This window comes from Carya illinoinensis, chromosome 15 (genome assembly GCF_018687715.1).
Source record: "Carya illinoinensis cultivar Pawnee chromosome 15, C.illinoinensisPawnee_v1, whole genome shotgun sequence".
Taxonomy (NCBI): domain Eukaryota; kingdom Viridiplantae; phylum Streptophyta; class Magnoliopsida; order Fagales; family Juglandaceae; genus Carya; species Carya illinoinensis.
Window position 1 is genome coordinate 45,612,327 of NC_056766.1, and position 24,845 is coordinate 45,637,171.

At 33.9% G+C, this 24,845-nt stretch overlaps 2 protein-coding genes across 9 annotated transcripts; one reads left to right on the forward strand and one right to left on the reverse strand.

The window, feature by feature from the left end:
* Positions 1-3,163: 3,163 nt before the first annotated feature.
* LOC122297039 (disease resistance protein Roq1-like) lies at positions 3,164-8,319 on the forward strand. Its single transcript, XM_043106827.1, has 6 exons — positions 3,164-3,976; positions 4,933-5,494; positions 5,562-6,023; positions 6,160-6,420; positions 6,485-7,441; positions 7,558-8,319. The coding sequence occupies exons 1-6, from the start codon at positions 3,492-3,494 to the stop codon at positions 8,215-8,217; spliced, it is 3,387 nt and encodes a 1,128-aa protein (XP_042962761.1). The 5' UTR covers positions 3,164-3,491; the 3' UTR covers positions 8,218-8,319.
* A 1,814-nt stretch (positions 8,320-10,133) lies between these two features.
* On the reverse strand, positions 10,134-13,802 carry LOC122296305. 8 transcript variants are annotated; one of them, XR_006238456.1, is made up of 9 exons: positions 13,433-13,801; positions 13,191-13,334; positions 12,703-12,886; positions 12,614-12,618; positions 12,516-12,569; positions 12,404-12,429; positions 11,624-11,816; positions 10,578-11,520; positions 10,134-10,496 (listed from the first exon to the last, which is right to left on the reverse strand). XR_006238456.1 is itself a non-coding variant. In XM_043105889.1 (9 exons), the coding sequence occupies exons 3-8, from the start codon at positions 12,819-12,821 to the stop codon at positions 11,345-11,347; spliced, it is 573 nt and encodes a 190-aa protein (XP_042961823.1). In that variant the 5' UTR covers positions 12,822-12,886; positions 13,191-13,334; positions 13,433-13,801; the 3' UTR covers positions 10,134-10,496; positions 11,297-11,344. The 8 variants fall into 8 exon arrangements, 5 of the variants coding, with proteins under 5 accessions (XP_042961823.1, XP_042961822.1, XP_042961826.1 ...); XM_043105889.1 differs by having other exon boundaries at positions 11,297-11,520; XM_043105888.1 differs by having other exon boundaries at positions 10,134-11,203; positions 11,297-11,520.
* Positions 13,803-24,845: the final 11,043 nt, after the last annotated feature.

Below are 24,845 nucleotides of genomic sequence, written 5' to 3' on the forward strand. Positions count from 1 at the left end.
TTTTATTATATAATAATAAAATAAATTTGACTTTGGTTATTCACATCAAATCTCCACATTAGATTATCTATTTATTTATTATATAGTAATAAGTAATTAATAATTTAAAAAATATTTAATTTTTTTAATTTTTAATTTATTTTATTTTATCATATTTTAATTATTATTTTATTTTATTTTATCATATTTTACTATTTAATTTAAAGAAACTAAAGGAAGTATGTGGATGTAGATTGAGAGAAGAGAATGTGTTATAAAAAAATAATAAAATAAGTATTTGAAATGTGTACAGTAACTATTAAATTTGATTTTAGTTTTAAAATTACTATAACTAAAAGCTACTGTAGTTACCATTTGCATAATCTAATATCGACAATTTTATTGTCTTAATAGCTAAAAAGTATAATATTTATAGATTTAGATAATTCAAAATAGCTAAAAAGTATTATTGTCTTAATAAACTTTTATCTTCTCCATTTTTTTCTACTCAGATGTTGATGAACAATGCTTAAAATTAGAATCGGTAAACTCCAAATAGTTAAAGGCAGGACCATAGAAAATGGCATTCTTAAGGATAAGAAAAATATAATTTTATCTAGTGGGACATCCTATGTCAACCCTTTCCGTGTGGAGAAGATAGAATCTTGTAAATGACCAAATCGAGAAACTCGAGCAATTAATAGAACAAAAGTGAGAAAATCAGATAAATACAATCCTAATCAAAGTAGCACAAGTTTGAAAGCAAAACCTTATAAGCTCGCTGCATAGATCAAACCAAGAAATCAGATCAATTACTGGAACAAAGTGACAAAATCAAATGGATACAAACATTAGAACAGCACAAATTTAAAAACACTAAAGCCAATACAAACTATTTGCAAAATGCCGGCTTTATTGCTTTTTTATATATATAAATATAAGCAAACTGCGGCTTTATTGAATTGCAATTTTCACTTTCAGAATTGAGAGAGACCATCTATTTAAAACTACTTCTTATTTTCTTTTCTTTGTTCAATTTGGATATAAAATAAATGTAGAATACTGGAATATAAAATAAACACCTAATTTGTAGTTTAAGAGGAAAAATTAATCAGCCAAAGAGAGTTGTATTTTCCCTCTCTATTCTTTCATTTGGTGTTCATACATATACAAAGTTGATCTTGTGAATAACTAATCACTGAGAAACAGTTTCTTCTCTTCATCTTCTTCTCGAGATAAAACTTAGTTTCATTAACATGGCATAAGATCATCATGCTTAGTTCTCTCACGGCATCCACTTTGATCATTTCCATAAGATCAAACGGTGGAAAGGAAGATATTGATCTTAGAAAAAAGCATAATTGACGCGGAAATTAAGGGAAAGCTAGCGCCAGCTTTCGGCTGTAAGAAAATATATATATATATATATATATAGAAGGGAAGGGCCAAGGACGGAAGACACGGAAGAAAATTAAAACAAAATGCCCAACATGTTTGCTTTCGGTGGAGAGATGCACCTTTTCAAAGTGGAGAATTTCAAAAATATATGTTGGGAGTTCTATATTGAGGGGGAGACGGACGAAGGGAAGTTGTCAGTTTTAATTTTAGTTTTTTCTTTTTTAGTTTGTGGAATAAAAGAGAGCTTTTGGTATAAGGCACTACAAGAGAGTTTTAATTTTGTGGGGTTTTATGAAGAGAAATAATAACTCATGTTCCATAAATAAGAATACAGGCTATTAATCAAAATCATCAAGAATAAAATGAGAATAATAACTATTTGTAAGGTAGAGGAATAAAGCTTTATTTTTATTAATATTATATATTTAGTTATATATATTTATATATTTAGTGTAATTTATATAGAGTTATTCAAATATATTTGTAAAAATTTAAAAAAAAAAAATCAGAAAATTATATCCTAGTATTTTACTGAGTTCAAATATTTATCTTTTTTATAGTCTTTTATCCTAGATTTGTAAATTTAGATTTATTATAAAAAATTAATTTAATTTATTATAAAAATCTAATTTAATGTGACATTCGAAGCAAATTGAGAATCGCGTGAAAGTTTGAGGGGGAAAAGTGAAATTTTTTATTGTGGGTATTTTTGTCTTTATAGGTGAAAAAACTGCATGTGCTCAATTTCCGTCTAATTTAAAGCTGATGATAGATGGAAGGGGGAATTGAGAAATTTTGAAAGTAATCAGGTCCATTTTGATGCAATAGTTAGTTTTGAATGAACATTGTGAATTGAATGAAAGTTCGATGAGATAAAATATAATTAATCCAAGAATTATTAACGTTTAAAACTAAATTATTTTAATAACTGAAAATAAAATCGCATCATCCAAACAGAAAAGAATTAAACCGATCCTGGCGTTTACATTTGAGAAGATCAATTTTTTGTTTAAAAATAATATTCAGCTAGCCTTTTCAGCTCAACAAATTTAGTTAATCATACGATCTAAAGTTAAAAATATTGTTTATTTATTAAATTCACTACTATATTTTATTTGATATATTAGTTTTTCTTTAGTTAAAATTTAATTTTAACTAGCGTTCTAATAGAATCAAGACATTAAGGACAATAAACGCCTAAGACCCTACCCAACAATTTCTTCTTATACGTAACCTTTTCTTTATGGTTTAAAAAAGAATAATGCTACTTCTTCCAATTATGGTTGATCTCGACATAATTAATTTTTATTTAATAATTAAAAAATTATGTTTTTAATGATATTATAAATTTTCTATGTTTTTAAAAAAATATAAAAATATATTTAATTTTCTCAAAACAATTTGTCAGACTTCGTTCAGGGTTAGCAAGACTTTTAAAAAAGCATACCATGTGATGGTGTCGGACTTCAGTGGATGCAATAATTATGAACCTTACGGTACTTTTGACTCATACAATCCTGACCCCAATCATGGTGTCCAGCTTGGACGGTATGTCGAAAGTAATAAGTTTATTTATTTATTTATTTATTTTTATTCAGAAGTGATAAAATGACAACCTCTTCTTGATTAATAAGTTTTACACAAGTTATTCATAAATAGTATTAATAATTTTAATAATATTTCTTTAGTTTTAAAGTGTCTGAATTTTAAAAATAATATTATTTTACTGTATACGAGTATTAATGCATGCGCAGTTGTCATTGTACCACCTTGTTTTGTTTTTGCCAGAAGTACTCATGAGGGCAGTGTGTGAACATGGCATCTGTCATAAAGTTTGAAGAAGTTGCAAGCAAATTGTCAAGAAGTTACTGAACATCTTTTGTTAATAATTTAACGCGGTATTGACTCAATGACTATACAGTCTTCAAGGAAGTTGCCATGAAGATACCATTAACTGAAGCGCGTATGGTGTAGAAAGAAGCATAGACTTGTCTTTTTAAGGATGATTGATGATGTCCGACTCTCTACATTCAGTAAGTAGACTGATCAGGCATTGCATACACACGTCCACTGATCAGGCATTGCATACACACGTCCACTGACTAATTTCTCCCATGGCCTCTTCTTCATCCTCTTCTTCAGTCACCTCTCCATGGCGCTACGATGTCTTTTTGAGCTTTAGAGGAGATGATACCCGTGATACTTTTACCGCTCATCTATACCGTGCCTTGACTCAAAAGGAAATCCTTACCTTCATAGATAAGGATGAGCTTAGACGAGGCGATGAGATTTCACCTGCACTTCTCCAAGCTATAGAAGGTTCAAGAATTTCCATTATTGTGTTATCAACAAATTATGCATCATCAACGTGGTGTTTGGATGAGTTATTGAAGATTCTTGAGTGTAAAAAATCAAAACAACAAAGAGTTCTACCTGTGTTTTACCACATAGATCCATCAGATGTTCGACATCAAAGAGGAAGTTTTGGTGAAGCATTGGCTAAACATGCTGAGAAATTGAATGTAGACATGAAGTTGCAGCTGTGGAAGGAAGCCCTTCGAGAAGTTGCCGGTATACTTGGATACCCTCTCATAAATGGGTATTGTATTCTAACCGCTTTTAATTATGCCTTCTATTGATCAAGATTGCCTTTTTGCCCCCATTCTATGTATAAATCATCAGTGTCCATGATCTTTGTCCAATACGGAAGAAACTAATCACAACTTGATCAACAGAAATATATAAATCATGTTTATCATTTTTTCTTGTCTATCATGAGCTCTTAAGTATTGATCAATTTTCGAGAAAACCAAATAATTTTGAAGTTAATTAGAAGACCGTATTTTGAAGCATTTAATCCAACATCTAGTCTTTTGTCTAAATTAAGTTCATTTCTAGGACCGTATAAAACTCAACTGAGGACTCGTTTGGGAAGTGAGATAGTTTTAGGTAGTAATTTTTTGGGTTTTGAAAAATGAGATATAAAAAGTTGAATAAAAAATATTATAAAATTAAAATATTGTTAGAATAAAGTTTTATAATATTATTTTTGTTTGGTATTTAGATAAATTGAATTGTTTTTTATTTTTTGTTTGAAAGTTTGAGAAAGTCTTGATAATCAGTTTGATAAAATTGTAATGATTAATTAGAAAAAATTATAATGATTAGTTTGAAAATGTTTGTATTTAAATTATGTTTAAAAATGAGATGAAAATTTTGAAACAAGCCAATGATAGTTGGGAGAAAAGAAATAAGAAAAACAATAGGCAATAATTTATTTTCTGGCTTATAGAAAACAAACTCTAGTCGTAGTACTGAAAGAAATTTAAGAATGAGACGCACATTTTGATTTTTGAGTAAGGAGAGAACTTGCCGTCAACTCGCGGCAACATATATCGCATGTACCCTACAGCCCAGCTACCAATTTCTTATTTTATTTTATTTTTCTGCCATAAAAGAAAATTAAATTATGCTGCTTGTATTTCATGTGAGTAAAATTCATTAATTGTTTCTTTTTTTTTTCTTTTATATATGCATGCGTCTACACACATGTAGGCATGAAGCAAATTTAATTGAAGAAATCGTCCAAGAAGTCTCAAGAATAGCAAATGATCATTTTTTTTTACCCGTTGCCAAGCATCCTGTTGGATTAGAACCTCATCTAAAAGATGTTGATTTGCTAAGTGTTGAAACGAACGACATACGAATGATAGGAATTTTTGGAGTTGGCGGAATTGGTAAGACAACTCTAGCCAAAGCAATTTATAATTCGATTTCTTCTCGATTTGAAGCTCGTTGTTTTCTTGCAATTGTTAGCGACACTTCAAATCAAGCGGATCTTTTGGTCCGACTGCAAAAGACACTTCTCTCTAAGATTTTAGGAAAATGTAAAAGTTTGAAGATTGACAATACTGATACGGGAATCATTAATATACAGCGTGGGCTTTCCTCTAAAAGAGTTCTTCTAATTCTTGATGGTGTAGACCACTTGAGCCAATTAGAAACATTAGCAGGAGCTCGTGATTGGTTTGGTAAAGGAAGTAGAATCATCATCACAACAAGAGATCAACACTTGTTGAAAACTCATGGAGTTGATTCAACATATGAGATGAAGGGATAATGATGCTTTTCAACTATGTTGTTGGCATGCTTTCAAAAGAGAGATACCGGATGATGGTTTTTGAGAGTTTGTAGAATGGATCGTAAATTATGCTGGGAGCCTTCCACTAGTTTTAACAGTGCTCGGCTCAGATTTATATGGCAGAACTAAAAAAGAGTGGGAAAGTGCATTGGATCAGTACAGGAAAATCCCTCACCAAGATATTCAAAAAATACTTAAACCGAGTTATGATAGATTAAGTGAAGATGAAAAGAATGTTTTTCTTGACATTGCATGTTTTTTCAATGGACAATGCCTTTATAATGTCATTGAGATGCTAGATAGTTTTGGTTTTTTCCCAAACTTTTCGATCCCAAGACTAAGGGAGAAGTGTCTTATTTCGGAATTTCACGGAATATTGCAAATGCATAACTTGTTACAAGATATGGGTAGAGAAGTTGTTCGACAAGAATCGCTCAAAAATCCAGGAGCACGTAGCAGATTATTTCTTCATGAAGATGTTCGTGAAGTACTGGAGAATGATACAGTAAGTCAGATCAAAATCTCTTTCAATTAAACATTGTTTCTTTAGCACATGTGACATATACGTATGTGTATAAATATATGAATAATTTATTTTTTGATTTTGTTGGCTCACTTAAACATGCAGTCTTCCTATACAGGGAACAGATAATGTTGAAGGAATTGTTGTAGATTTTCCTAAAGGTGATGATATCATCCGCTTGAGTCCCAAGGCTTTCAAGAAAATGAAAAGACTCAGATTATTTAGATGCCGCAATGCACATTTTTCTGAAGAACTTAATTTTCTACCTAATTCAATAAGAGTGCTTGATTGGCCTAATTGTCCTTTACAATCTATGCCATCTAAGTTTCGTGGAGACAAGCTCTCTATTCTACTCATGCCTGGAAGTTCGAAATTTAAGGTACAACTATTATTATTTTCAATATTTCTTTAAACTTAGTTTGATGTTTTTTTCTTTTTAACAGTATCTCACGGCTATGAATTTCGATGATTGTCAATCCATAACGAAATTTCTGGACATTTCAAGGTGTCCAAATTTGAAGAAAATAAATCTTAGTGGTTGTAAAAATCTGGTCGAAGTTCATGATTCTGTTGGATTCCTTGATAAGCTTGATACATTAAATCTTTCTGGATGTGACAAACTAAAGAGACTTCCAAGTAGACTACAGTTGAGATCTCTGCGACTCCTTATTCTTGGTCATTGCTGGAACCTTCAAAACTTTCCAGAAATAGAATGTGAAATGGAACATTTACAAGAAGTCTGCTTAATAGGCAGCAAAATAGAAGAATTGCCATCATCCATTAGGTACCTCACTGGGCTTTTAAGATTAATCCTATGTTACTGTGTAAACCTGAAGGGTCTACCAAGTAGCATTCATCAGTTGAGATCTCTAAGATATATTGGACTCAAGCATTGTCCAAATATTATAAGTTTTGGGATGGAGGAGGAGGAGGTGCATAATGGACAACCCACGCCCTATGTAGTGTCTACAAGCTGGGAAAATGAAGCTTCATTGGGTGCAGAATTATTCCCATTGCCGCCTCCAACAAAATCAACATCTTCTCTGGCCTTGCATCTTGAGGACTGTGGCCTATCAAAATCGAATTTCTTTAGGCTATCTAATTGCTTTCTCAATCTGTTTTCATTGCATCTATCAGGTTGTGATATCATAAGCATTCCAGCAAGCATCAAAACATTTGTTAGATTGTCGACACTTTATTTGATTAATTGCAAGCAACTTCAAGAAATTATGGAGTTGCCACCGAATCTTCGATGGCTTTATGCTATGGGATGCACGTCACTGGAAAGATTACCAGAAATATCAAAAAAAAATCATTTCCCACGGCTAGAATTCATTGACTTGACCGGATGCTTTAAAGTGAATGTGGGGAGTTGTATGCCAAACCCTGCATGGAATGGAGTAAGTCCCGATATATACTTCACTTTTCCTTGTATATGCATTTGGCGTTTTGTGGCTAATCGATTTTTGTATATGAATATAGTTGATATATATTTTATGATGTGTTCATCCAACAGAATTTTGAAATGATATTTCCGGGAAATAAGATTCCAGATTGGTTCAGCCATTGCAAGGAGACTTCAAATAGTCATCGGTGTAAATTTGATATTAAATGGTCCCCACCGTATAATTTGGATGACATCATAGGAATTTCTCTTTGTGCTATTTTTGAACCCGTTGGGCCTGGGAGTTTGGAAGTTCGCGTCGGAGGAAAACCCGAGGACGACATACATACTCATTTTCATCATATTGGTGTATTTGATTCAGATCTTGTATGGTTAAAGTACCTAACTAGAGAACATATTCGGAGGCAACAAGATGTGAGTGTAGATCAGGCAGATGATCATCTGAGGATTATATTTAAAAACTGTTTCCCAGATAATCCTTTGATCTTCAAACGCTGCGGAGTTCATATTTTATACAAACACCATGATGAACAGAATGCAAAAGATCATGAAAATGTTGATGTCCATTTGGATGCACCCATTGAAGATATTGGAAATTTAGCAAATCCAATAGATCATGGAAGTCAACTTTCTAAGAGGCGTCGTATTGATTATGATGATGATTGCAACGTCATTGAATCCGACATGTACCCACAACGTCATTATGATGATGATCACAACATTGGATCCAACTTGTACATCAGAATTGTTATGTGTGCTTTTAAATACTAAGAGGCGTCCTATTGATTATGATGATGATTGCAACGTCATTGAATCCGACATGTACCCACAACGTCATTATGATGATGATCACAACATTGGATCCAACTTGTACATCAGAATTGTTATGTGTGCTTTTAAATAAAATGATAAAAATAATAAATTTGTATGTTTCTATTATGAAAAAGTCTGGATGCAGTCGTTTTGAGCAGTCGGCTTGCAAACGGCTCCGCTGACGTGGATAAAACGAAAACGCTCCGTTTTGATAATTTTGATTTTCACAGTCGTGGAGTCCCTCAGAAGCCCAGACGTCATTTCCCTCCTCTCTCCATTCAGTCCTCCCACCTCGACTCAGTCCCTCAGACCTCGTCTCCCTCTCCCTCTCTTCTTCTCTCATTCCATGCCTCGATGCAGTACCCTAACCCAAAACCCAGTCCCTCCGAAGAAATGGTCTCATTCAGTCCCTCAGAGGCCATTCCCTAACCCTAAACAGCTCTAGATCTAACCCAAAACCTAACCATTTGCAAAACCCTAACCCAAATCAGATCTGTTGCCCTGGCTCCACTCCATTCGTCTTGGTTCGTGCTGCGTTGCTCTCTACAGCTCCGACCGTCGAAACCGTGAAGATCCGCTGCATCGGTGTGCGCCACAAGGCTCTGCCAGACAAAGCCTCTGTTTTCCCCCCTGCGATTCTCTTTCTCTCCTCTGCACCTTTGCTCACCGTGGAACGTCCAGACCGACGCCTCTCGCTCTCGGTTTCCGACACCGGCATGCATATATTTATCCGCTCACGTTCCCTTCGTAATATTTTTCTAGGGCTTGCTTACGCTTTCTATTTTTAATGACTGTTATCTTTTTTTAATTGATTTTCCTGTTGATTTCCGGGGTTCTTGCGGCGCTAGAACCTGATTTTCAGGTTCCTTCAGAGTGTAAGCCCTAATTTTTGTTCTTTTTTCGAGTGATTTTTGTCTTATGGGTTTTTTCATAATGGATGGTTCGAGTGTTGGCTAATTTTAGCTCTTTTTTTTTGGGGGGGGGATTGGAATTGGTTCAGAAAGCGCGCATTCAAATTTGGCTTTTTGAGCAGCGAGACCTGAGGATTGAGGGCCGGATCATTGTATTAACAGGTTGGGCATTTCGGCATAGCTAAGGAGTATTGTAGTCATGGATTTCAGAATGTTGGTTTAGTTGCTGAGGGCTGGAACTTGTGAATTGTAACTGCAAGAACAATTTCATTACTTGATGTATTTACAGCAAGACTTTTTTGGCAAAGCTAAGGCTTGATGTAGTCTGGTTTGATGTATGAACATTATCTGATTTTGTTTAAATATATGCCAATTATTGTAGTTAGGAATTGGCCCCTGTTGCTTATGCAAGCTGTAATAAAATCCGTATCTCCTCTTTTCATCAAGTATTTAGCCTCTGGTAGCAATTACATATAAATTTGTGTAATAAGTACATAAAGAAGCCCCCCCGCCCCGTCCATGCGAGGGGCGGGGGGCGGGGGCGGGTTGGGGTTGACCCCGCCCCGGGGGGGGGGGGGGGGGGTGGGTGGGGGGTAGCACCCCTTGGCAGACCCGTCCATGCAAGGGGCGGGGGCGGGTAGCACCCCTTGGCAGACCCGTACAGCTTGCACATTCCATGCAATTACGCACATGAGCACAGGTTTCACTTTCCATGCAGCAGCACCTGTGTACATCAAAACCATAAGTCCACTGAATTCTGCTTTCCTGGTGAATACGAATTGGCACCTTCTCCATAACAAATTACAAATATCAATCATCAATAACTAACCATGCATCCCATACCATTAATTACTCCATTATCCTTTCCATAACTGGATTATTCATCATAAATATTAGCATTTCTTCAAAAAATCATAAAGTGAATAAAATATAACCTCAAAACAATTTTCTTAAATCTCCAAATGCCATAACCTGTTTATCCTCAATAACAAGTAAATTGATTTTCTGTCCAAGGAATTTTGCTATAATCGAGTCCTTCACTCCACTTTCATAATTACACATTATACACAAAATACCACCAATTTTACAAAATTAAAGAAATATACCTCCTCCTTCACCCATAAATACATAATTACATGATTGACACATATAAAATCTCTTCAATGAACCAATAATTACAATGCGTTTTTCATCAAAATCGTCAAAATATTACTTCACAAAAAGCCTTTAAAAATGGTGCAATAATCAATAACCATGATTTTGCCACTATTGTGACCCATCTCCACCCAAAGAGCTCCGGTTGTGCGCCATCCAGTCAAAATTTATCTGATAATTGAAAAATGGAAAATATAAATCATAACCTTTTGATGTATAACCAACGTTATTTGTAAAGTTTAAAAATCTTACACTGTCTTGACTACCAATCATGGGATGCGATTGGAGGGTTCCACTACTATTAAAAGCTTCAATGCTTTAATGGGAGAAGTAAGAGTTGACAATAAAACAAGTAGATTTTGAGGTTGAAAATATGAGGCATTAGATCCTTCTGTTCTTAGAGCACATAATATTAGTCAATAACAATGTATCCATCATCTTAATTGATCTTTTATTTTTTTGCAATCATAAATCAATGACCAAAATGATAAAAAGAAGCTTACCCTTACTCAATTATAACCTCAGTATTTGTAGTCAATTAATTTGTGACCTACAAGCTTGTGAAGACAAGCAGGGTATATAGAGAAGGGTCCCTAACACCTTCCTCTAATCAAGAAACAAAATTCCTTTTAATTTTGAAGGAAATGTGCAAAAAACGATGGCAACAAAACCTGTGAGGGTACCGAAAAGAGAAAACAAAGACAATAGAACAGGGAAAGAAAGCATTGTATTTTACATATTGCCCAATTCAGAGACCAAAACCTTATCTATTTTAAGCAATTTAAACTGTTTCGAGCAAGACAGAGCTAACAAATCCATAATGTAGTATAACAATAATCCCAAAAAAAAAACCAATCACCTAAAGGGTTCATCAATACCTGAAACAAAAAATGTAGGCGTGTGATGGAGAAAAATGAAAGAGCAAGAATGACAGAAAAGATCAAGTTGCAAAGGAAAATAATGTGCTTTACCTCGACCTCTTTTTTCTCAGAGCGGTTTTGAACTTCCAAGGGGCAATTTCAAGCCGAATATGAAAAGCAATAAACGTAGCAATCACGCAAGGACACTCCAATACAGGAAGAAACGGTTGAAGAAATGTAGACTGAGAAAAGAAAAAACTGGATCTTACACCTAATGAAGCTGCTGACGAAGAAGACCCACACGAAAAACCCACGAAAATGACGACCCATGGTGCCTGCATGACGAACCAGAACAATGTGGGTATCAATGAGCCAGATCAAACGAGCAGGAAGAATAAGAAACACAAAGATCCAGACAATGTGGCCCACGGATCTGACCCAATCTCAACTGAAACCAACAACAACGATCGGCCTTTGACCCACTCCAACGCAGACCGGACCAGCCCGAAATCAACCCACTCAACGGCAACAGCTCTCTGCACCCACGACGAGGTAGTCTTCCTCCTTTCAGTTCTGGGGGGCTCGCGAATGGAAGAAGCGGGAAATCACTCTTTTCGGAAATGCTTTCAATCTGCACCGGTTTTGGTTTTCATTCATATTTCGTATTTCATTTTTCGTTTTTTTTGGAAGAAGCGGTAACGCCACGTCAGCCGACTGCATCCCGATTACATCCGGCGACTGTGTATAGAACTACTGTTCTATTATATACCCAGGTTTGTATCTATTAAATGAGTTGAATCATTATTTCATTTCATTAATTTTCCGTACAAAACTCCAATTGCCTGAAAAAAAATATATATGTTGGTTGAGATACATGATGATAGTGATTTATATAATCTTTTTTTTTTTTTTTTTTCCTTAGGAGAAATTTTAGATCTATAAATTAATTCTCTAAAGATATACGTGGCTTGAGGTGAGACACTAAATTTATTTTATAATAAAAATAATTTTAAAATTTAACGTACAATTAACAACCTCAAGACACATTATTTTACAAATTTATTTTTATAATTTTTTTTTTTTATAAACCAAACATTTTTCTAAAAGATGACGCGGCCAGTTTAAAAAGCATATATATGGAACGGTGCTGGACATGAATGGAGTCATCTTTCCCTATGTCCCAGACGAAACAATCCAAAAAAGAGAGAAAAAAAGTACCTCGGAAGCTCCCCAGTTGGAACATCCTGCAAACACGAAGTAAATACCAATCAGTTTTGTAAAAAATGCAATTAAAACATGAACTTTTATTCATAAAGATTAAGAACCTTACCTCTGGATTCTCCTGCAGTTTCAAGGTTTGTTGATCGACATATATACTTGCTCTTATCTGGAACAACAAGCCATGGATCAAGTGGGCATGGCTCTTCTCCCGGCTACAAATAACGCTCATAACTAGCATCAAATAAGCTCAAAACCACACAAATGTTAGAAATTGTAAAAAGTGGTGTGAAATAAACCTGAGGGATATGATCACAAGAGCGAGGGACAATTGCACCACCCAGGCCTGGCCGACAAGGAACTCGCTTTGAATTTCTACAGTTCTTGCAGATAAGAGTCCCATATGTCGCCTTTGCATTAGTCCTAGATGCAGCTATAGCGATCCCAGCTATTTTAACAAGTTTCGATATATATTGATCGAGCCTGTCACCCGCAACAAAAACCTCAAATTAACCAAAAAAATAGAACTTTACAATTTTAATAAAAATTAAGGAAACCGTAAAATAAGAAAAACCAAAACAAACCCTAAAGCCCCATTGGGTACGATATATAAAAGAAGATACCAAAAATAAGAACTTCTAACTTCCACATCTCATTCAGGAAATATATTCTGTTTATTTATTCTGTTTCAAAGGCCACTAGGTCCGTTTATTTATTATGTTTCGATTGAATCCCTCAATTTAGGAATCAACCAAACATAAATTAGAATACAAAAATCCACACTCACCCCAAGAAACCTCATCGAGACCGGATCCTCCTTCGACGTCAGCAAGACCTGAACGTTCCCGGTCACCGGATCTTCCATTTCTCCAGTCTCTCCAGCCACTTTCGACCGCAAGCTCGCCAAAACCTCCGACGCTGCCGTCTCAAACTACGAAAAACACACGCATACGATATCAACCATTTGATTATCATGAATAGCAAAAATGTCGACAGTTTTGGTAACAGAGAAAGAATTGGAGAGCATACAAGAGGCAACTAGTCGGCGGGGGAGGAGCAGAGCAAATCCGGGAGGTCGGGGTCGCAGGAATCGCGGTCTTCCAAGTCAACGAGAAGGGACTTGTTGGGATTGTGGACGAGGCTTTCTCTGTAGGGGAAAACATTCTCGTCGGTCTCAAAGCCACGGATGAACTCCTTGAACTTCTGGAGGACGGAGTGTCGGCTCCCCACCTCCGGATCGTGGTCTTCACCGCTGCCGCGCCACGAGTGAGCCTGGTCGATGTAGTACACTGCCCCCTCGTCCCACCCTGACATCTCTCACTCTCTCTCTCTCTCTACGTCTCTGGAAATGGAGAAATGAGGAGTGTCGACTGTCGAGTGATGCATTGGGGAGGAGGAGGAGGAGGAGGGCATAAGTGGGTTTTTCACGTTTTTGGCGGGAAGGACTTGGCGGGAAGGGTTGGATGACTTGGCTTTGGTCACGTGTGAGAGCATCTTCGTTCAATGTAATCTTTGAATCAAACTCAATACCATAATGGTAGTAGTGCATATTTTGGAATCAATAAATGTTATACATATAAAAAAAATTATATAAAATAAATTTAGAACTTGGCGTGATTTTATAAAATTTATTAATTTTATTTTATAATAAAAATAATTTTACGACCTGACGTACCATATCAAGTCACGTCAGTTTATAGATTTATTTTCATATAATTCATTTGTGGTTAAACTATATTTCTTTAAAATTGTGTGAAAAATATTGCTTATATATTTTTTTTTATTGGTTATAGTTTTAAACCTTATAATTTATAACTTAAATATTAAGTTTTACTATTTGGTAACATAATTTAGAGCAGCTTCTAACATATTACATTTATTTAAAAATAAATTAAAAAAATATTTTATGAGGTATAAATGATAAAATATAATTTAATTTTTTAAATATTATAACCATATAAAGTTTAGAATTTGTAAATATCTGAGAGTTATATTTATATTCTGGCCAATTGAAAATATTTTTAAAATTAAAACTACATCCACCATTATCATTATCATTATTATAGTCATTATCATATATCCCAACCAATTAGATGAAAATTATAATTGAGGTAAATGGAAGTAAGGTGCTAGACTTATTTTATAATAAAAATAACTTTAAATTCAAAGCACATTATTTTATAAATTTATTTTATGTTATAAACCAAGCATTTTTTTTTTTAAGATAACCCCCAATTTAAAAATCGAGAAATGTTACTTATTTTTAAAAAAAAAATGTTACTTATCATTCTACATAATACACTTTATATATTTTAATATTTTTTTATTTTATTTTATGCTTGTTAAATTAATTAAGTTATTATATTTATTATCCATATATCATATATTTGTTATAAAAAAATAAAATAAATTAAAATAAATATAATATATAAAAATGATAAATAGAATTAATCTTAAAAATCATAAAGGATAGCGTTGGATATGAATAGAGTCATGTCTCCCTATGCCCCAATTGTTAAAAGGAAACAACAGAAAAAAAAAAAAAAAAAGGAAAAAAAAAAAAGTCTTCACCTATAGAAAATCTGCCGTGATGATACTTGAAAATCTGGAAAAATGTTCTTAAGCAAAAATACTTGAAAAATTCTTCTTGGTTTGATGTCTCCATCAAGTGCGGTGACTCAAAAGTTTGGAAAAGTATGACTAAACACAGAGATTTCTTGCCAACAAGCTTCTGTCATCAAATCAACAACGGAACAACTACAAATGCTTGGTATGACCCTTGGATCCCCACTCTTTCACCGGCCATTCCTATTCCCTCTTCAAGTGATATTTTCAAAGACCCAAATCTAAAAGTGTCTGAATTAATTTTAGAAGAGCCTAGAAGATGGAACACCATCTTGCTACAAGCTCTATTCTCGGCCCACACTGTTAAAGAAATTTCCAAAATTCCTTTAAGTCAATATAATTTTCAAAATCTAAGAGATAATATTAAATGGCTCCATTATTCTAGTGGAAATTTCTCTGTTAAATCAGCCTACGCAGCCATTATTTCTACTTCCCACAATTTTGAGACAGGTCACTCCTCTCATATATGGAAAAAACTTTGGTCAATCCGTATTCAAGACCGTCTCAAACTTTTCCTTTGGAAAGTGTTAAATAATGTGCTACCAACTAGATCTAGGCTAAAACAATGCTTATCTCTTGAAAATGATCAAGCCCTTTGTCCCATTTGTCAATCTGTGGAGGAAACTACTTCTCATTTATTTCTAGAATGCCCATACTCTGGAATTCTTTGGAGACAATCCCCTTGGCCTTTAAATATAGACATTGTTGGACAATATATTACAAACTGGATCAAAGCTATCTTGGAACCAGAAATCCTTCTCAACATTCATTCTCAGGATGTCCATCATTTCCAATTGTTTTCAATAATAGCCATGGATTGTTTATGGTTCTATCGAAATCAACTCACTCATGGATCAGAATCATTTCACATTGATCAGTTTGTCAAAAATACTTTGAAAATTTTTCAGGATCATAAGAATGCATGGGTCAGTAAGGTCACTAAAGATCAATTCTTCATTTGGGAACCCCCTGAAATAGGTCAAATCTCGGTTGCTTTTGATGTAGCGGTTAGAAAATGTGGTAGTGTAGCAGCTGCTGTTTGTAGGGATCATTCAGGAAAAATATTGGGCTGTGTTACAAAATTTTCTCCTATCTGTAATCCGAATGGTGGGGAAGCATTGGCCGCTTATATTGGCATCAAAATGGCAGTGAACAAGAATTGGAAAAATATTAAAATAGAAGGTGACTCCCAGGTAGTAATCTCCGCACTTCAAAGTTCTCAACATGTTTCAGATTGGTCCATTGAAAGCAGGACAAGTGATTCTCGCTTCTTACTCAATAGCTTTGATATGTGGAAAGCTGTTAAAATACACCGGGCTCAGAACTGGTGCGCGCACACCTTGGCGCAATGGGCTTCTTCAAATAATTTATTTGGAGATATACCCCTAATCAGATTACCAAATTGCATGCTAAACTTTCAAAGTGGAAAAGATCCACCTTTTTCCTCTATGTAATTATTTGCTAATGGTAGCTGTAGTTTTAGTCTGAACAATGATACTTTTCTCTGTATTTCTTGTTAAGTTGCTATCTATGAAAGATTCCTTCTTTCCAAGAAAAAAAATAAAAAAAACTAACTCATAAATGCAAAACTTATATTAATTATAAAAAAAAAAAGGAAGTAGCCAAGAAATTGTCATTCACTGTCAACAAAGTCTATCCATCCACAACTCTCATGCTCTCATTTTTCTCTCTCTTAGAGTCTCTCCCATTCACTGCAAACCGCCAGTCAGCCACCCTTTCATTTTTTTTTTCTTTTCTTCCATCTAAGAGCATCCACATTGACATATGCATCCACATATGCAAAGCCAATTTTGCATAATATTAACATAAAACCGACCTGCATTAGATTCTTTATCTTTAAAATTTTAGCTAACTATAAACAGTAGATTTACAACTTTCCATATCTATTATTTTGTCTCCAAATTATATTTTAATAGTTATTTCTCTCTCCTACCACACTCTCTCTCCCCGAACCCCCCCAAACGGTATTATTTCTCTCTCCCCGAAACCCCCCCCCGATTATTTCTCTGTCCTCGAGCTCTCCACACGGTTTCGAGACCTCCGAATCTCCATTCCTCTCTCGACCCAAACAACCCCACCGGAAGAAGCGAATCCGTGCACCTCTCTCTCACGACGGTTGTCGATGGAGCCTGCAACTGCTGAAGGGAATCATCCCGGTTGCTGGTTATCTGAAATTTCTTCTATTTCAGGTATGATTTCTCGGTTTCTCTTCACTGTTTCGGTTAGGGTTTTAGATTAGTGAAAGTGTTTTTGTGTTCTGCTGTTGCCATTTCTTCATTTCATGTTGTTCTTGGTTTTAGATTAGGGTTTCCTCATTTCAGATCAGCGGCATTTGATTTTCTGTTCTTGCCCACTATTATAGAAAGAATTCGTAAACAAAAATTGAGATTGAAACCGTGATGATTTCCTGTGTACGAGAGGTTTCTGATTTTATGAGCCATCGATAGGAGGGTTTACGAAATTCCCTGTGTATCTAGGCAATGAAACATAAAATCATAAAAAAATAAAATGTAAAGATTTGAGATTGTTGTAAACCCTGCCAAATCAAACTAAATTTATCTTCCTCTTGAACACTTACTCATGAACACTCTAGAATAAACTTTCAAGCATGTTCTGAACTATGTTTTAGTGCTTTTGTTGGATTTCCCATTCTACCAATGAGTCAACTGTAAATTTCTGTTCACAATTTGGTAAGACAATTTTTAGATGTCTATGGGAGGCCACCATTTAGGTTCTTTAGGGCTTGATAGGATTATGACTATTATTATATATAAATAATAATCTTCCACATATGGTTTTTATGTCTAGGTAATGCTTTTACATAGGGGAAATTATTAAAATATAGTTCTACAGTTATTTTCTTGATTGGAGATTGTTTAAATAGTAGACAGTGCCAAAGTTGAACATCTTTAGATATTGAATTTTCCTCTTTTGGTTCTTCCTTTATGTTATGAATTGATTTTGTTTTCAGTGCATAGTCTTAAATTCACAGTACTAAAACAGCCTTGCTGGAGTCGTTTCTAGATAAGTTAGATTTAAAAAGGAACATTTTGTACCTTTCTTTATGGGCCTTTTGTTTTGTTGGTGGTTGGTGGTGGGTGGGAACATTTTGTTTGATGAATTTTGTTATTGGTGGGATATTGTTGTATTGCTTACTGCTTGCTGGTGTTGGAGCTGCTGGAGGACCCAATGGCAAGGCTGTTTTTGCTGCTACTGAAGGGTGCTGGAGCTGCTGAAGCTGCTGAATGGTGCTGGGCGTGCACAACTTTCTGGTTGCTGAATTTCATATTAGCTGAATTTGTTGGTTTCTGAATTTGTATAAAAATCAACTTTTTGCAACTTGTATTAAGTTAATTTTGATACATAGAATTAGTCACATGTAAATTCTGAAGTTGAAATTAGTCAAATGTAATCTGAAGTTGATATTAGTCAGATTTTATTATATATAGAATGCTGGAAATTTGGATGCATGAAACTGGGTATGGATGCAGCACATAGTCTATATTATTTCATTGACAGGTTCGGTTTTAATGGATATTATCTATGTACTGGGTACTGATTGCATGTACAAACCAGTACATGGAAATTGCAAGGTAAAAAAAAAGATATTAAAATGATAATATTTTATTATTATTTTGCTTTAAATATGCATAAGCCAATGTGGGAGTTTTGTTGAAATGACAAAGTGGATATGCAAAAGAGTTAATTTTGCATATGCATATACATATACCAATGTGGATGTTCTAAGGTTTTCCAATTTTATGACCTATACATATATGCACTTGTTTATTTTCTTCTTCTGCATTTAAAAGCTATCGCCGCACACACTTCCTCCACGTTATCGCCGCTTGCATAGAAAGTGTCGTCGGGCACCTCTCAGCCAGCCCTTCTCCAAATGCACAGCAACCACAACACAGACTTAAGCCCCACGTTCAAGCAATAACCATCTTCATTGGCACCCAACCAACTCGTGAGCCACCAACCTGTTGCCCCTCTCCTCTCCCTCCACCTTAAACTATCATTACCCCGATTTAGCCATGTGAAACGCCGAGCACACAGCTTGCATGACAAGAAATCAACAATCAAAGAAGCCCCTGTTTTTTACCCCCCAAAATAGAGGAAGTAGTCTTCCCCGCCGTGGGCCTCAAGCCAGCCACCCCACACCCGCCAGTCTCCTTAGTGAAGGAAGGCAGAATCAGCGGTAGACAGTGTAGACAAGGGTGTATGCTCTGACACTTAGCGAAGTTGATGATAAGGCCCTGGAGACTCAAGATGTGGGGGTCATCACAAGTATGAGCTTGATCTAATCTGTTTAAATTGATGTGTGGTGTGTTTTAATTCGTGAATTACATTGAAGTTATTAATCTCTTTAGGGAGAGTTTGTTTGTATGAATTTTATGCTTGCACCTTGTTTGATTCTAGGGCTTTACAATCCTTTGGGTCTACTACTTTTGCGCGTATGTGTAACTTAGTCACCAAGTTTGACTTCGACCAAACAACAATTCCTATAAGTTATCCACAAACATAGATATTCAATGGGACATCATTTGCCCACACACACACAGAAACATGCTACATGAATTGTATCCATGTTTTGGTTATATGTAATGGAATCCTATTCACTGTAGATATTTTTCTCTTCAAAAAAACTGAGCTAACGACCCTCAGCATCCATGGCTTCATGCCTTCTTAATATAAAAAAGGAAAAGAATATATATAAAATATATATAAAGTACCTTTGAGGGGATGTAAAATGGTTATTGCACTATATACGTAATTACATAATGGTATATGAGTGTCATTTTAAGTTGATGGATTTCAACATTAACCACCATTTGTTAGTTTTAGTAAGCATCCTGCATTAAAATCTTCAATATCTACAAAAACTAATTGATAAAAAGTTTAAAACAAAACAAAAATGGTAAATAAGAAATAATAAGTTTAGGTGATACGTACGTAGTACTATATATATATTATTATAATAAGTGGCTATTTAACTGTTACAATAATTTTTATTGTTTTTCTATTATGTATGTTAAATCCGTTACTTTTTCATTTTAGAGATATAATTGTCTTTTTCTACTTTTCTCTCTCTCTCTCTCATTCCCGATTCTTTCTCTCCTCTCATCTCGAACCTCTCTCCCACTCTTTGATATCTACCTCTTTACCTACCCCCTCAAACCCACACTCTCACACGTTTTCATAAAATATTCAGATCTTAATTTGAGTATAAATATTCAGATCTATATGAAAGAAAGGCAATACAAGAACAACAAGTACAAAACAGAGAAAAAAAAAAAAACTCTCAAATCTGAACAAGATCTGTTCAAATATGTTGAGATTAAAAAAATTATATCAAAACACATGATTCGGATTTATCGTCCAACATCTCCAAAAAATCTCAAATTTTATGCATTATTTGAGTATTGTGATAGTATTTATTGTGGTGGCAATGATATTATTTTTATTTGTCTATGTTATTATAATGTATCTTGACTTTAATTTTGAACTAATATTTTTATTTTTTAATATATCTAAATATGTAATTATTATACTTACTAGCCTATCATTATCTAAAGATATTTGCTAAAATTTGCTTTTTTGTCTTTATGCATTAAAGTATTCATTAATCAAGTTTTTTTTTTTTAAAACCATATTATATTCATAAAAAACATGTTTAACCCAATTAGGTAAATGTGCTTTATACGTGCTCTGACCTAATATATATATATATATATATATATATATATATATCCATACACAAGATGCAGGCTAATTATTTATACATAGAATGGGAGAAAAAAATTATGAATGAAGGCACGAGAAATGGGTCTCCGGACAAATTAGCAACGTATGTATGTAATACCTGATTAGTCTACGTACTTACTGCATGCATACAGAGAGTTGGACATCGTACTCTCCTTAAAAAGAAAAGTCCATGCTTCTTTGATCTACACCCTACGTTTCAGTTAATGGTATCCTCACGGCAACTTCCTTGAGGACTTAGTGAAGTCATTGAGTCAATAACGCATTGACTTATTGAAAGAAAGATGGTCATGAGAAAATTCTTGCCAATTTCCTTGCAGCTTCTTCAAACTTAGGTCAGATGCGATTTTCACACAATGCTCCCATGAGTTCTGGAAAAAACAAAACAACACCAAACAGTGGTACAATGACAACTGCATTAATACTCCTACATAGTAAAATAATATTATTTTAAAATTAAAAGAAGAATTCGGAAATTTTTTTTAAAATATTAATATTTTATAAATAAATTGTGTAAAACTTGTTAATTCACTATAAGAAAAATGGACTTTTGCGACCAATTAATAGCAACGAAAAGAGTATTAACAACCAAAATTATTAGTTGATAATACTCTTTTTGTTGTTATTAATTGGTCGCAAAAGTCCGTTTTTCTTGTAGTGATTAAGAGGTTGTTATTTTATTATGTCTTAAAAAAAAAAAAAAAGACCTTGCAATCCAACTTTTTAATTGTTTCATTTTAAATTTCAGCATACCCTCCAAGCTGTATACCATGATTGGGGTTAGGATAATTGTATTGGTCAAGGGTACCATAATTATTGCATTATTGATGTCCCACATGTACCGTCACATGATATGTGCTTTTTAAAACCATTAAGCTAGAAATGGGTACGTATTATAAGAAGAAATTATTATTATTATTATGCAATATAATATAAGAAGAAATTGTTGGGTAGGGTCTTCCTTTGGCGTTTCTTGTCCTTAATGTGACTTGGCTCTATATTACAGCCAAAGAATTAATTACGTACCTGCCATGGCATTTTTTCAGTTATTAAAATAATTTAATTTAAACCAATCATTCTTTTATATATATTTTATAGTATGCTAGGCGTGTTAACACTCCCCTCATTTAATTTAGGCTAACATGTAAAATATTTAATTCAAAACTTTCCTATAATAAAAAATGATGAATTTCATGGTTTAATTATTACTTTAACACTCCCCTCATTTAGGCCAACATATAAAATATTTTTAATTTTTTGAAGATATATTTTGAAGTTCATGCTAATAGATATACCATATTAAATAAAGAAAGAATATATATGGATGTAATCAAATAATTCATGTTAAAATTTACTTACATCCTATTTAAAATATGAAAAATGATATTTGCAATCGTGAGTATGCAAGCGATATGCAATTATTTTGAAAAAAAAATAAATAAATAAGGGATTTATATAAAAAGAAAATTAATTTTTCAATAGTAGATTTTTTCAAAATAATTATACGACATCTGCACATTTCACGAATGTATATAGGATTATTCTTAAAAAATAAATTGATAAGATTGATTTAAGTGAAAAATAAACTGAATTTTCTATCAGTATTTAAATTTGGTCCATTCGTCCAGTGAAATTTTCACAGAACGTAAACCAAACTCCGGACGGGATGGCTAGATAGAGCTGTGAAGGAATCTTCTCTTTGATTGACTCCAATGTTAAATAAAACATATATATTGGTGTGTTATTAAACAAATTTGTAAAAATAAATTTATAAATTAGTGAGATTTGATGGAGTATGCAGTCAAATTTTAAAGATTAACATCAAGTTATGCCATTCAGTATGTTTATTTTCATGAATTCTCTTTATAAATTTAACACTTTTTTAAATGAAAATGAATACTAATTAATTTGTATAATCACTATCATGTATCTCAACCCAACATATCAAATTCTAATAGGTACGGCGGTGCTATCCGCTCTATACGGGCGGATAGCTACCCCTCTCGCAATCCAACTCGGTTCAAAATTGTAAAAGAATAACAAGATGATTTTTTTCCATTTATAAATAAAATAAACTCGCTGGACAAAGAAGCAAACAAAAAAAACGTAATTTGTTTTGTTAAAAAAAAACGATCGAACAAAATTAGTTTTGGAGATTAGAAGTTAAGTAGAAGCAAAGCAAACTTTTCATTTTTCAAGATTTTCAAATCCAACAATCATACATATAACCAAAATTGGAAAAGAATATACAGAAATTACGAAAACCATTTCCTCCGCCGCCAATCACATATGTTTGCCCCGAAATCCCAAAGAAACTACTCGTGAAATGCAAAGCAAGGCATCAGAAATTTTGCAAATCCCAAAGAAGCTACTCGTGAAAACTTCTTGGTAACTTCCTTTACTTGAGAATGCTTATTAACGAGGCCATATGCCGCGTTGGATTATTATTTTTATCAAAAAGGAGTGGAGCATCTTCCTCTTTTGCCTACTTTTGCTGACCGCGTGCTCTGTGGGGGGCTTCCCCGGGAAATATTATTTTTTTTTTATATTTTTAAAAATATTCGGTACACTCTTTGGTCTTGACTCCTGAAGCATTTCTCAAGGGAAAAAAAAAAATGGTAATCATGATCTATCTATTCCATCGGTCAAAAAACATTTCCCGGGGAAGCCCCACAGAGCACGCGGTCAGCAAAAGTAGGCAAAAGAGGAAGACGCTCCACTCCTTTTGATAAAGGTTAGGTTAGTTGTCGCAATATTCCATAAATATTTGACACCATTAAATTAAAACAATATGACCATTTTTTTAAAAGATTAAGTAACTGTTTTTAAATAATATTATATTTAAAAAAAAAAACACATATTTAAGAGTATTAAAAAAATATATGTAAAAAAATATCAAAAATAAAAACACTGACTATAACTAGTGATAGCTCTCCGCAATACCCGTAGTGCTACCTTTTTAAAAGAGGAGGAAAAAGAAGATTGCTTCAGCTCAAAGAAAAACCCACCCAAAGTTGCAAATAAGTTTCTGATCATCTTTCTTTTACCAATTTTATTATAATAGATAGGGATGCTGAGAGATAGTCCCCTCCCTGCACCCCTTCTCGCATGGGGGGTGGGGCTTTCACCCCCGCCCAGGCGTCCTGGGGTAGGGTGCGAGGGGGATATCTAATTACTCCTGCTTTATTTTCATTTTAAATATAGATTATATTTTATTATATTTAAAAATTATTTTTAGATTTAAAAATAAACAAAAATATATTTTTAGATTAAAATTAAAAATTTAAATTTTATAAATATGACTATAATTTAAAATTTATGTAATTTTTAAATTTACTTGTGTATATTTTGTGTAAATTGTAATTTTTAAATTATATAATTTTTAAATTTGTTAGTATAATAAATTATAATATATTTATATATATATAATTTATAAAATATATACATATATTTATATTTTTGTATATATCAAATATTTATATTTTTGTAATATATATATAACCGGACCCTGGGCGGGAGAAATGCAGGACGGGATGACTAGATGAGGGGCGGGGGGGGGGGGGGGCAGGGGCGAACGGGGCGCGGGTCCCGCTGCCAGCCCAAAAATCCAACGCGGCATTGGCGTACTTATTTTTTTTTTTTTGATAGAAACTGTTGCCCAGATGACTAACACAAGAGGGGGGGTGAATTGAGTTGTATTAAAAAAAAATTAACAATTATAAATCAAATATATAATATAAAATATAAACAAAATATGAAATAACAATAAATATAAGGAGTAAGGGTAAGAGAGAAGCAAACTCAGTATGTTAACGAGGTTCGGCCCCACTGCCTACGTCCTCGCCTCAAGCTACCCCTTGAGGATTCCCAAATTCACTATTCAACCTCCTTAAGGTGGAGATAGAAACCTATTACACCTTTGAACAACACCGCTACAAAGGATCCGTGTAGAACACCCTCTACACTTGCAATCACCTTACACGTGGTGATTCAACTATTCCCTGTGTAGAATACTTTCTACACACACAAG

What these genes read in the sequence shown, in the direction of transcription:
- LOC122297039 (XM_043106827.1), top strand. Translation starts at nt 3,492, where the DNA reads ATGGCCTCTTCTTCATCCTCTTCTTCAGTCACCTCTCCATGGCGCTAC. An exon ending in GGATACCCTCTCATAAATGG is followed by an intron (nt 3,977 to 4,932) that starts GTATTGTATTCT and finishes ACACACATGTAG; the next exon opens with GCATGAAGCAAATTTAATTG. An exon ending in AAGTACTGGAGAATGATACA is followed by an intron (nt 6,024 to 6,159) that starts GTAAGTCAGATC and finishes CTTCCTATACAG; the next exon opens with GGAACAGATAATGTTGAAGG.
- LOC122296305 (XM_043105889.1), bottom strand. Translation starts at nt 12,821, where the DNA reads ATGCAAAGGCGACATATGGGACTCTTATCTGCAAGAACTGTAGAAATT. An exon ending in CCAACTGGGGAGCTTCCGAG is followed by an intron (nt 11,817 to 12,403) that starts GTACTTTTTTTC and finishes AAACCGGTGCAG; the next exon opens with ATTGAAAGCATTTCCGAAAA. An exon ending in TTGGTTTCAGTTGAGATTGG is followed by an intron (nt 11,521 to 11,623) that starts GTCAGATCCGTG and finishes TTCGTCATGCAG; the next exon opens with GCACCATGGGTCGTCATTTT.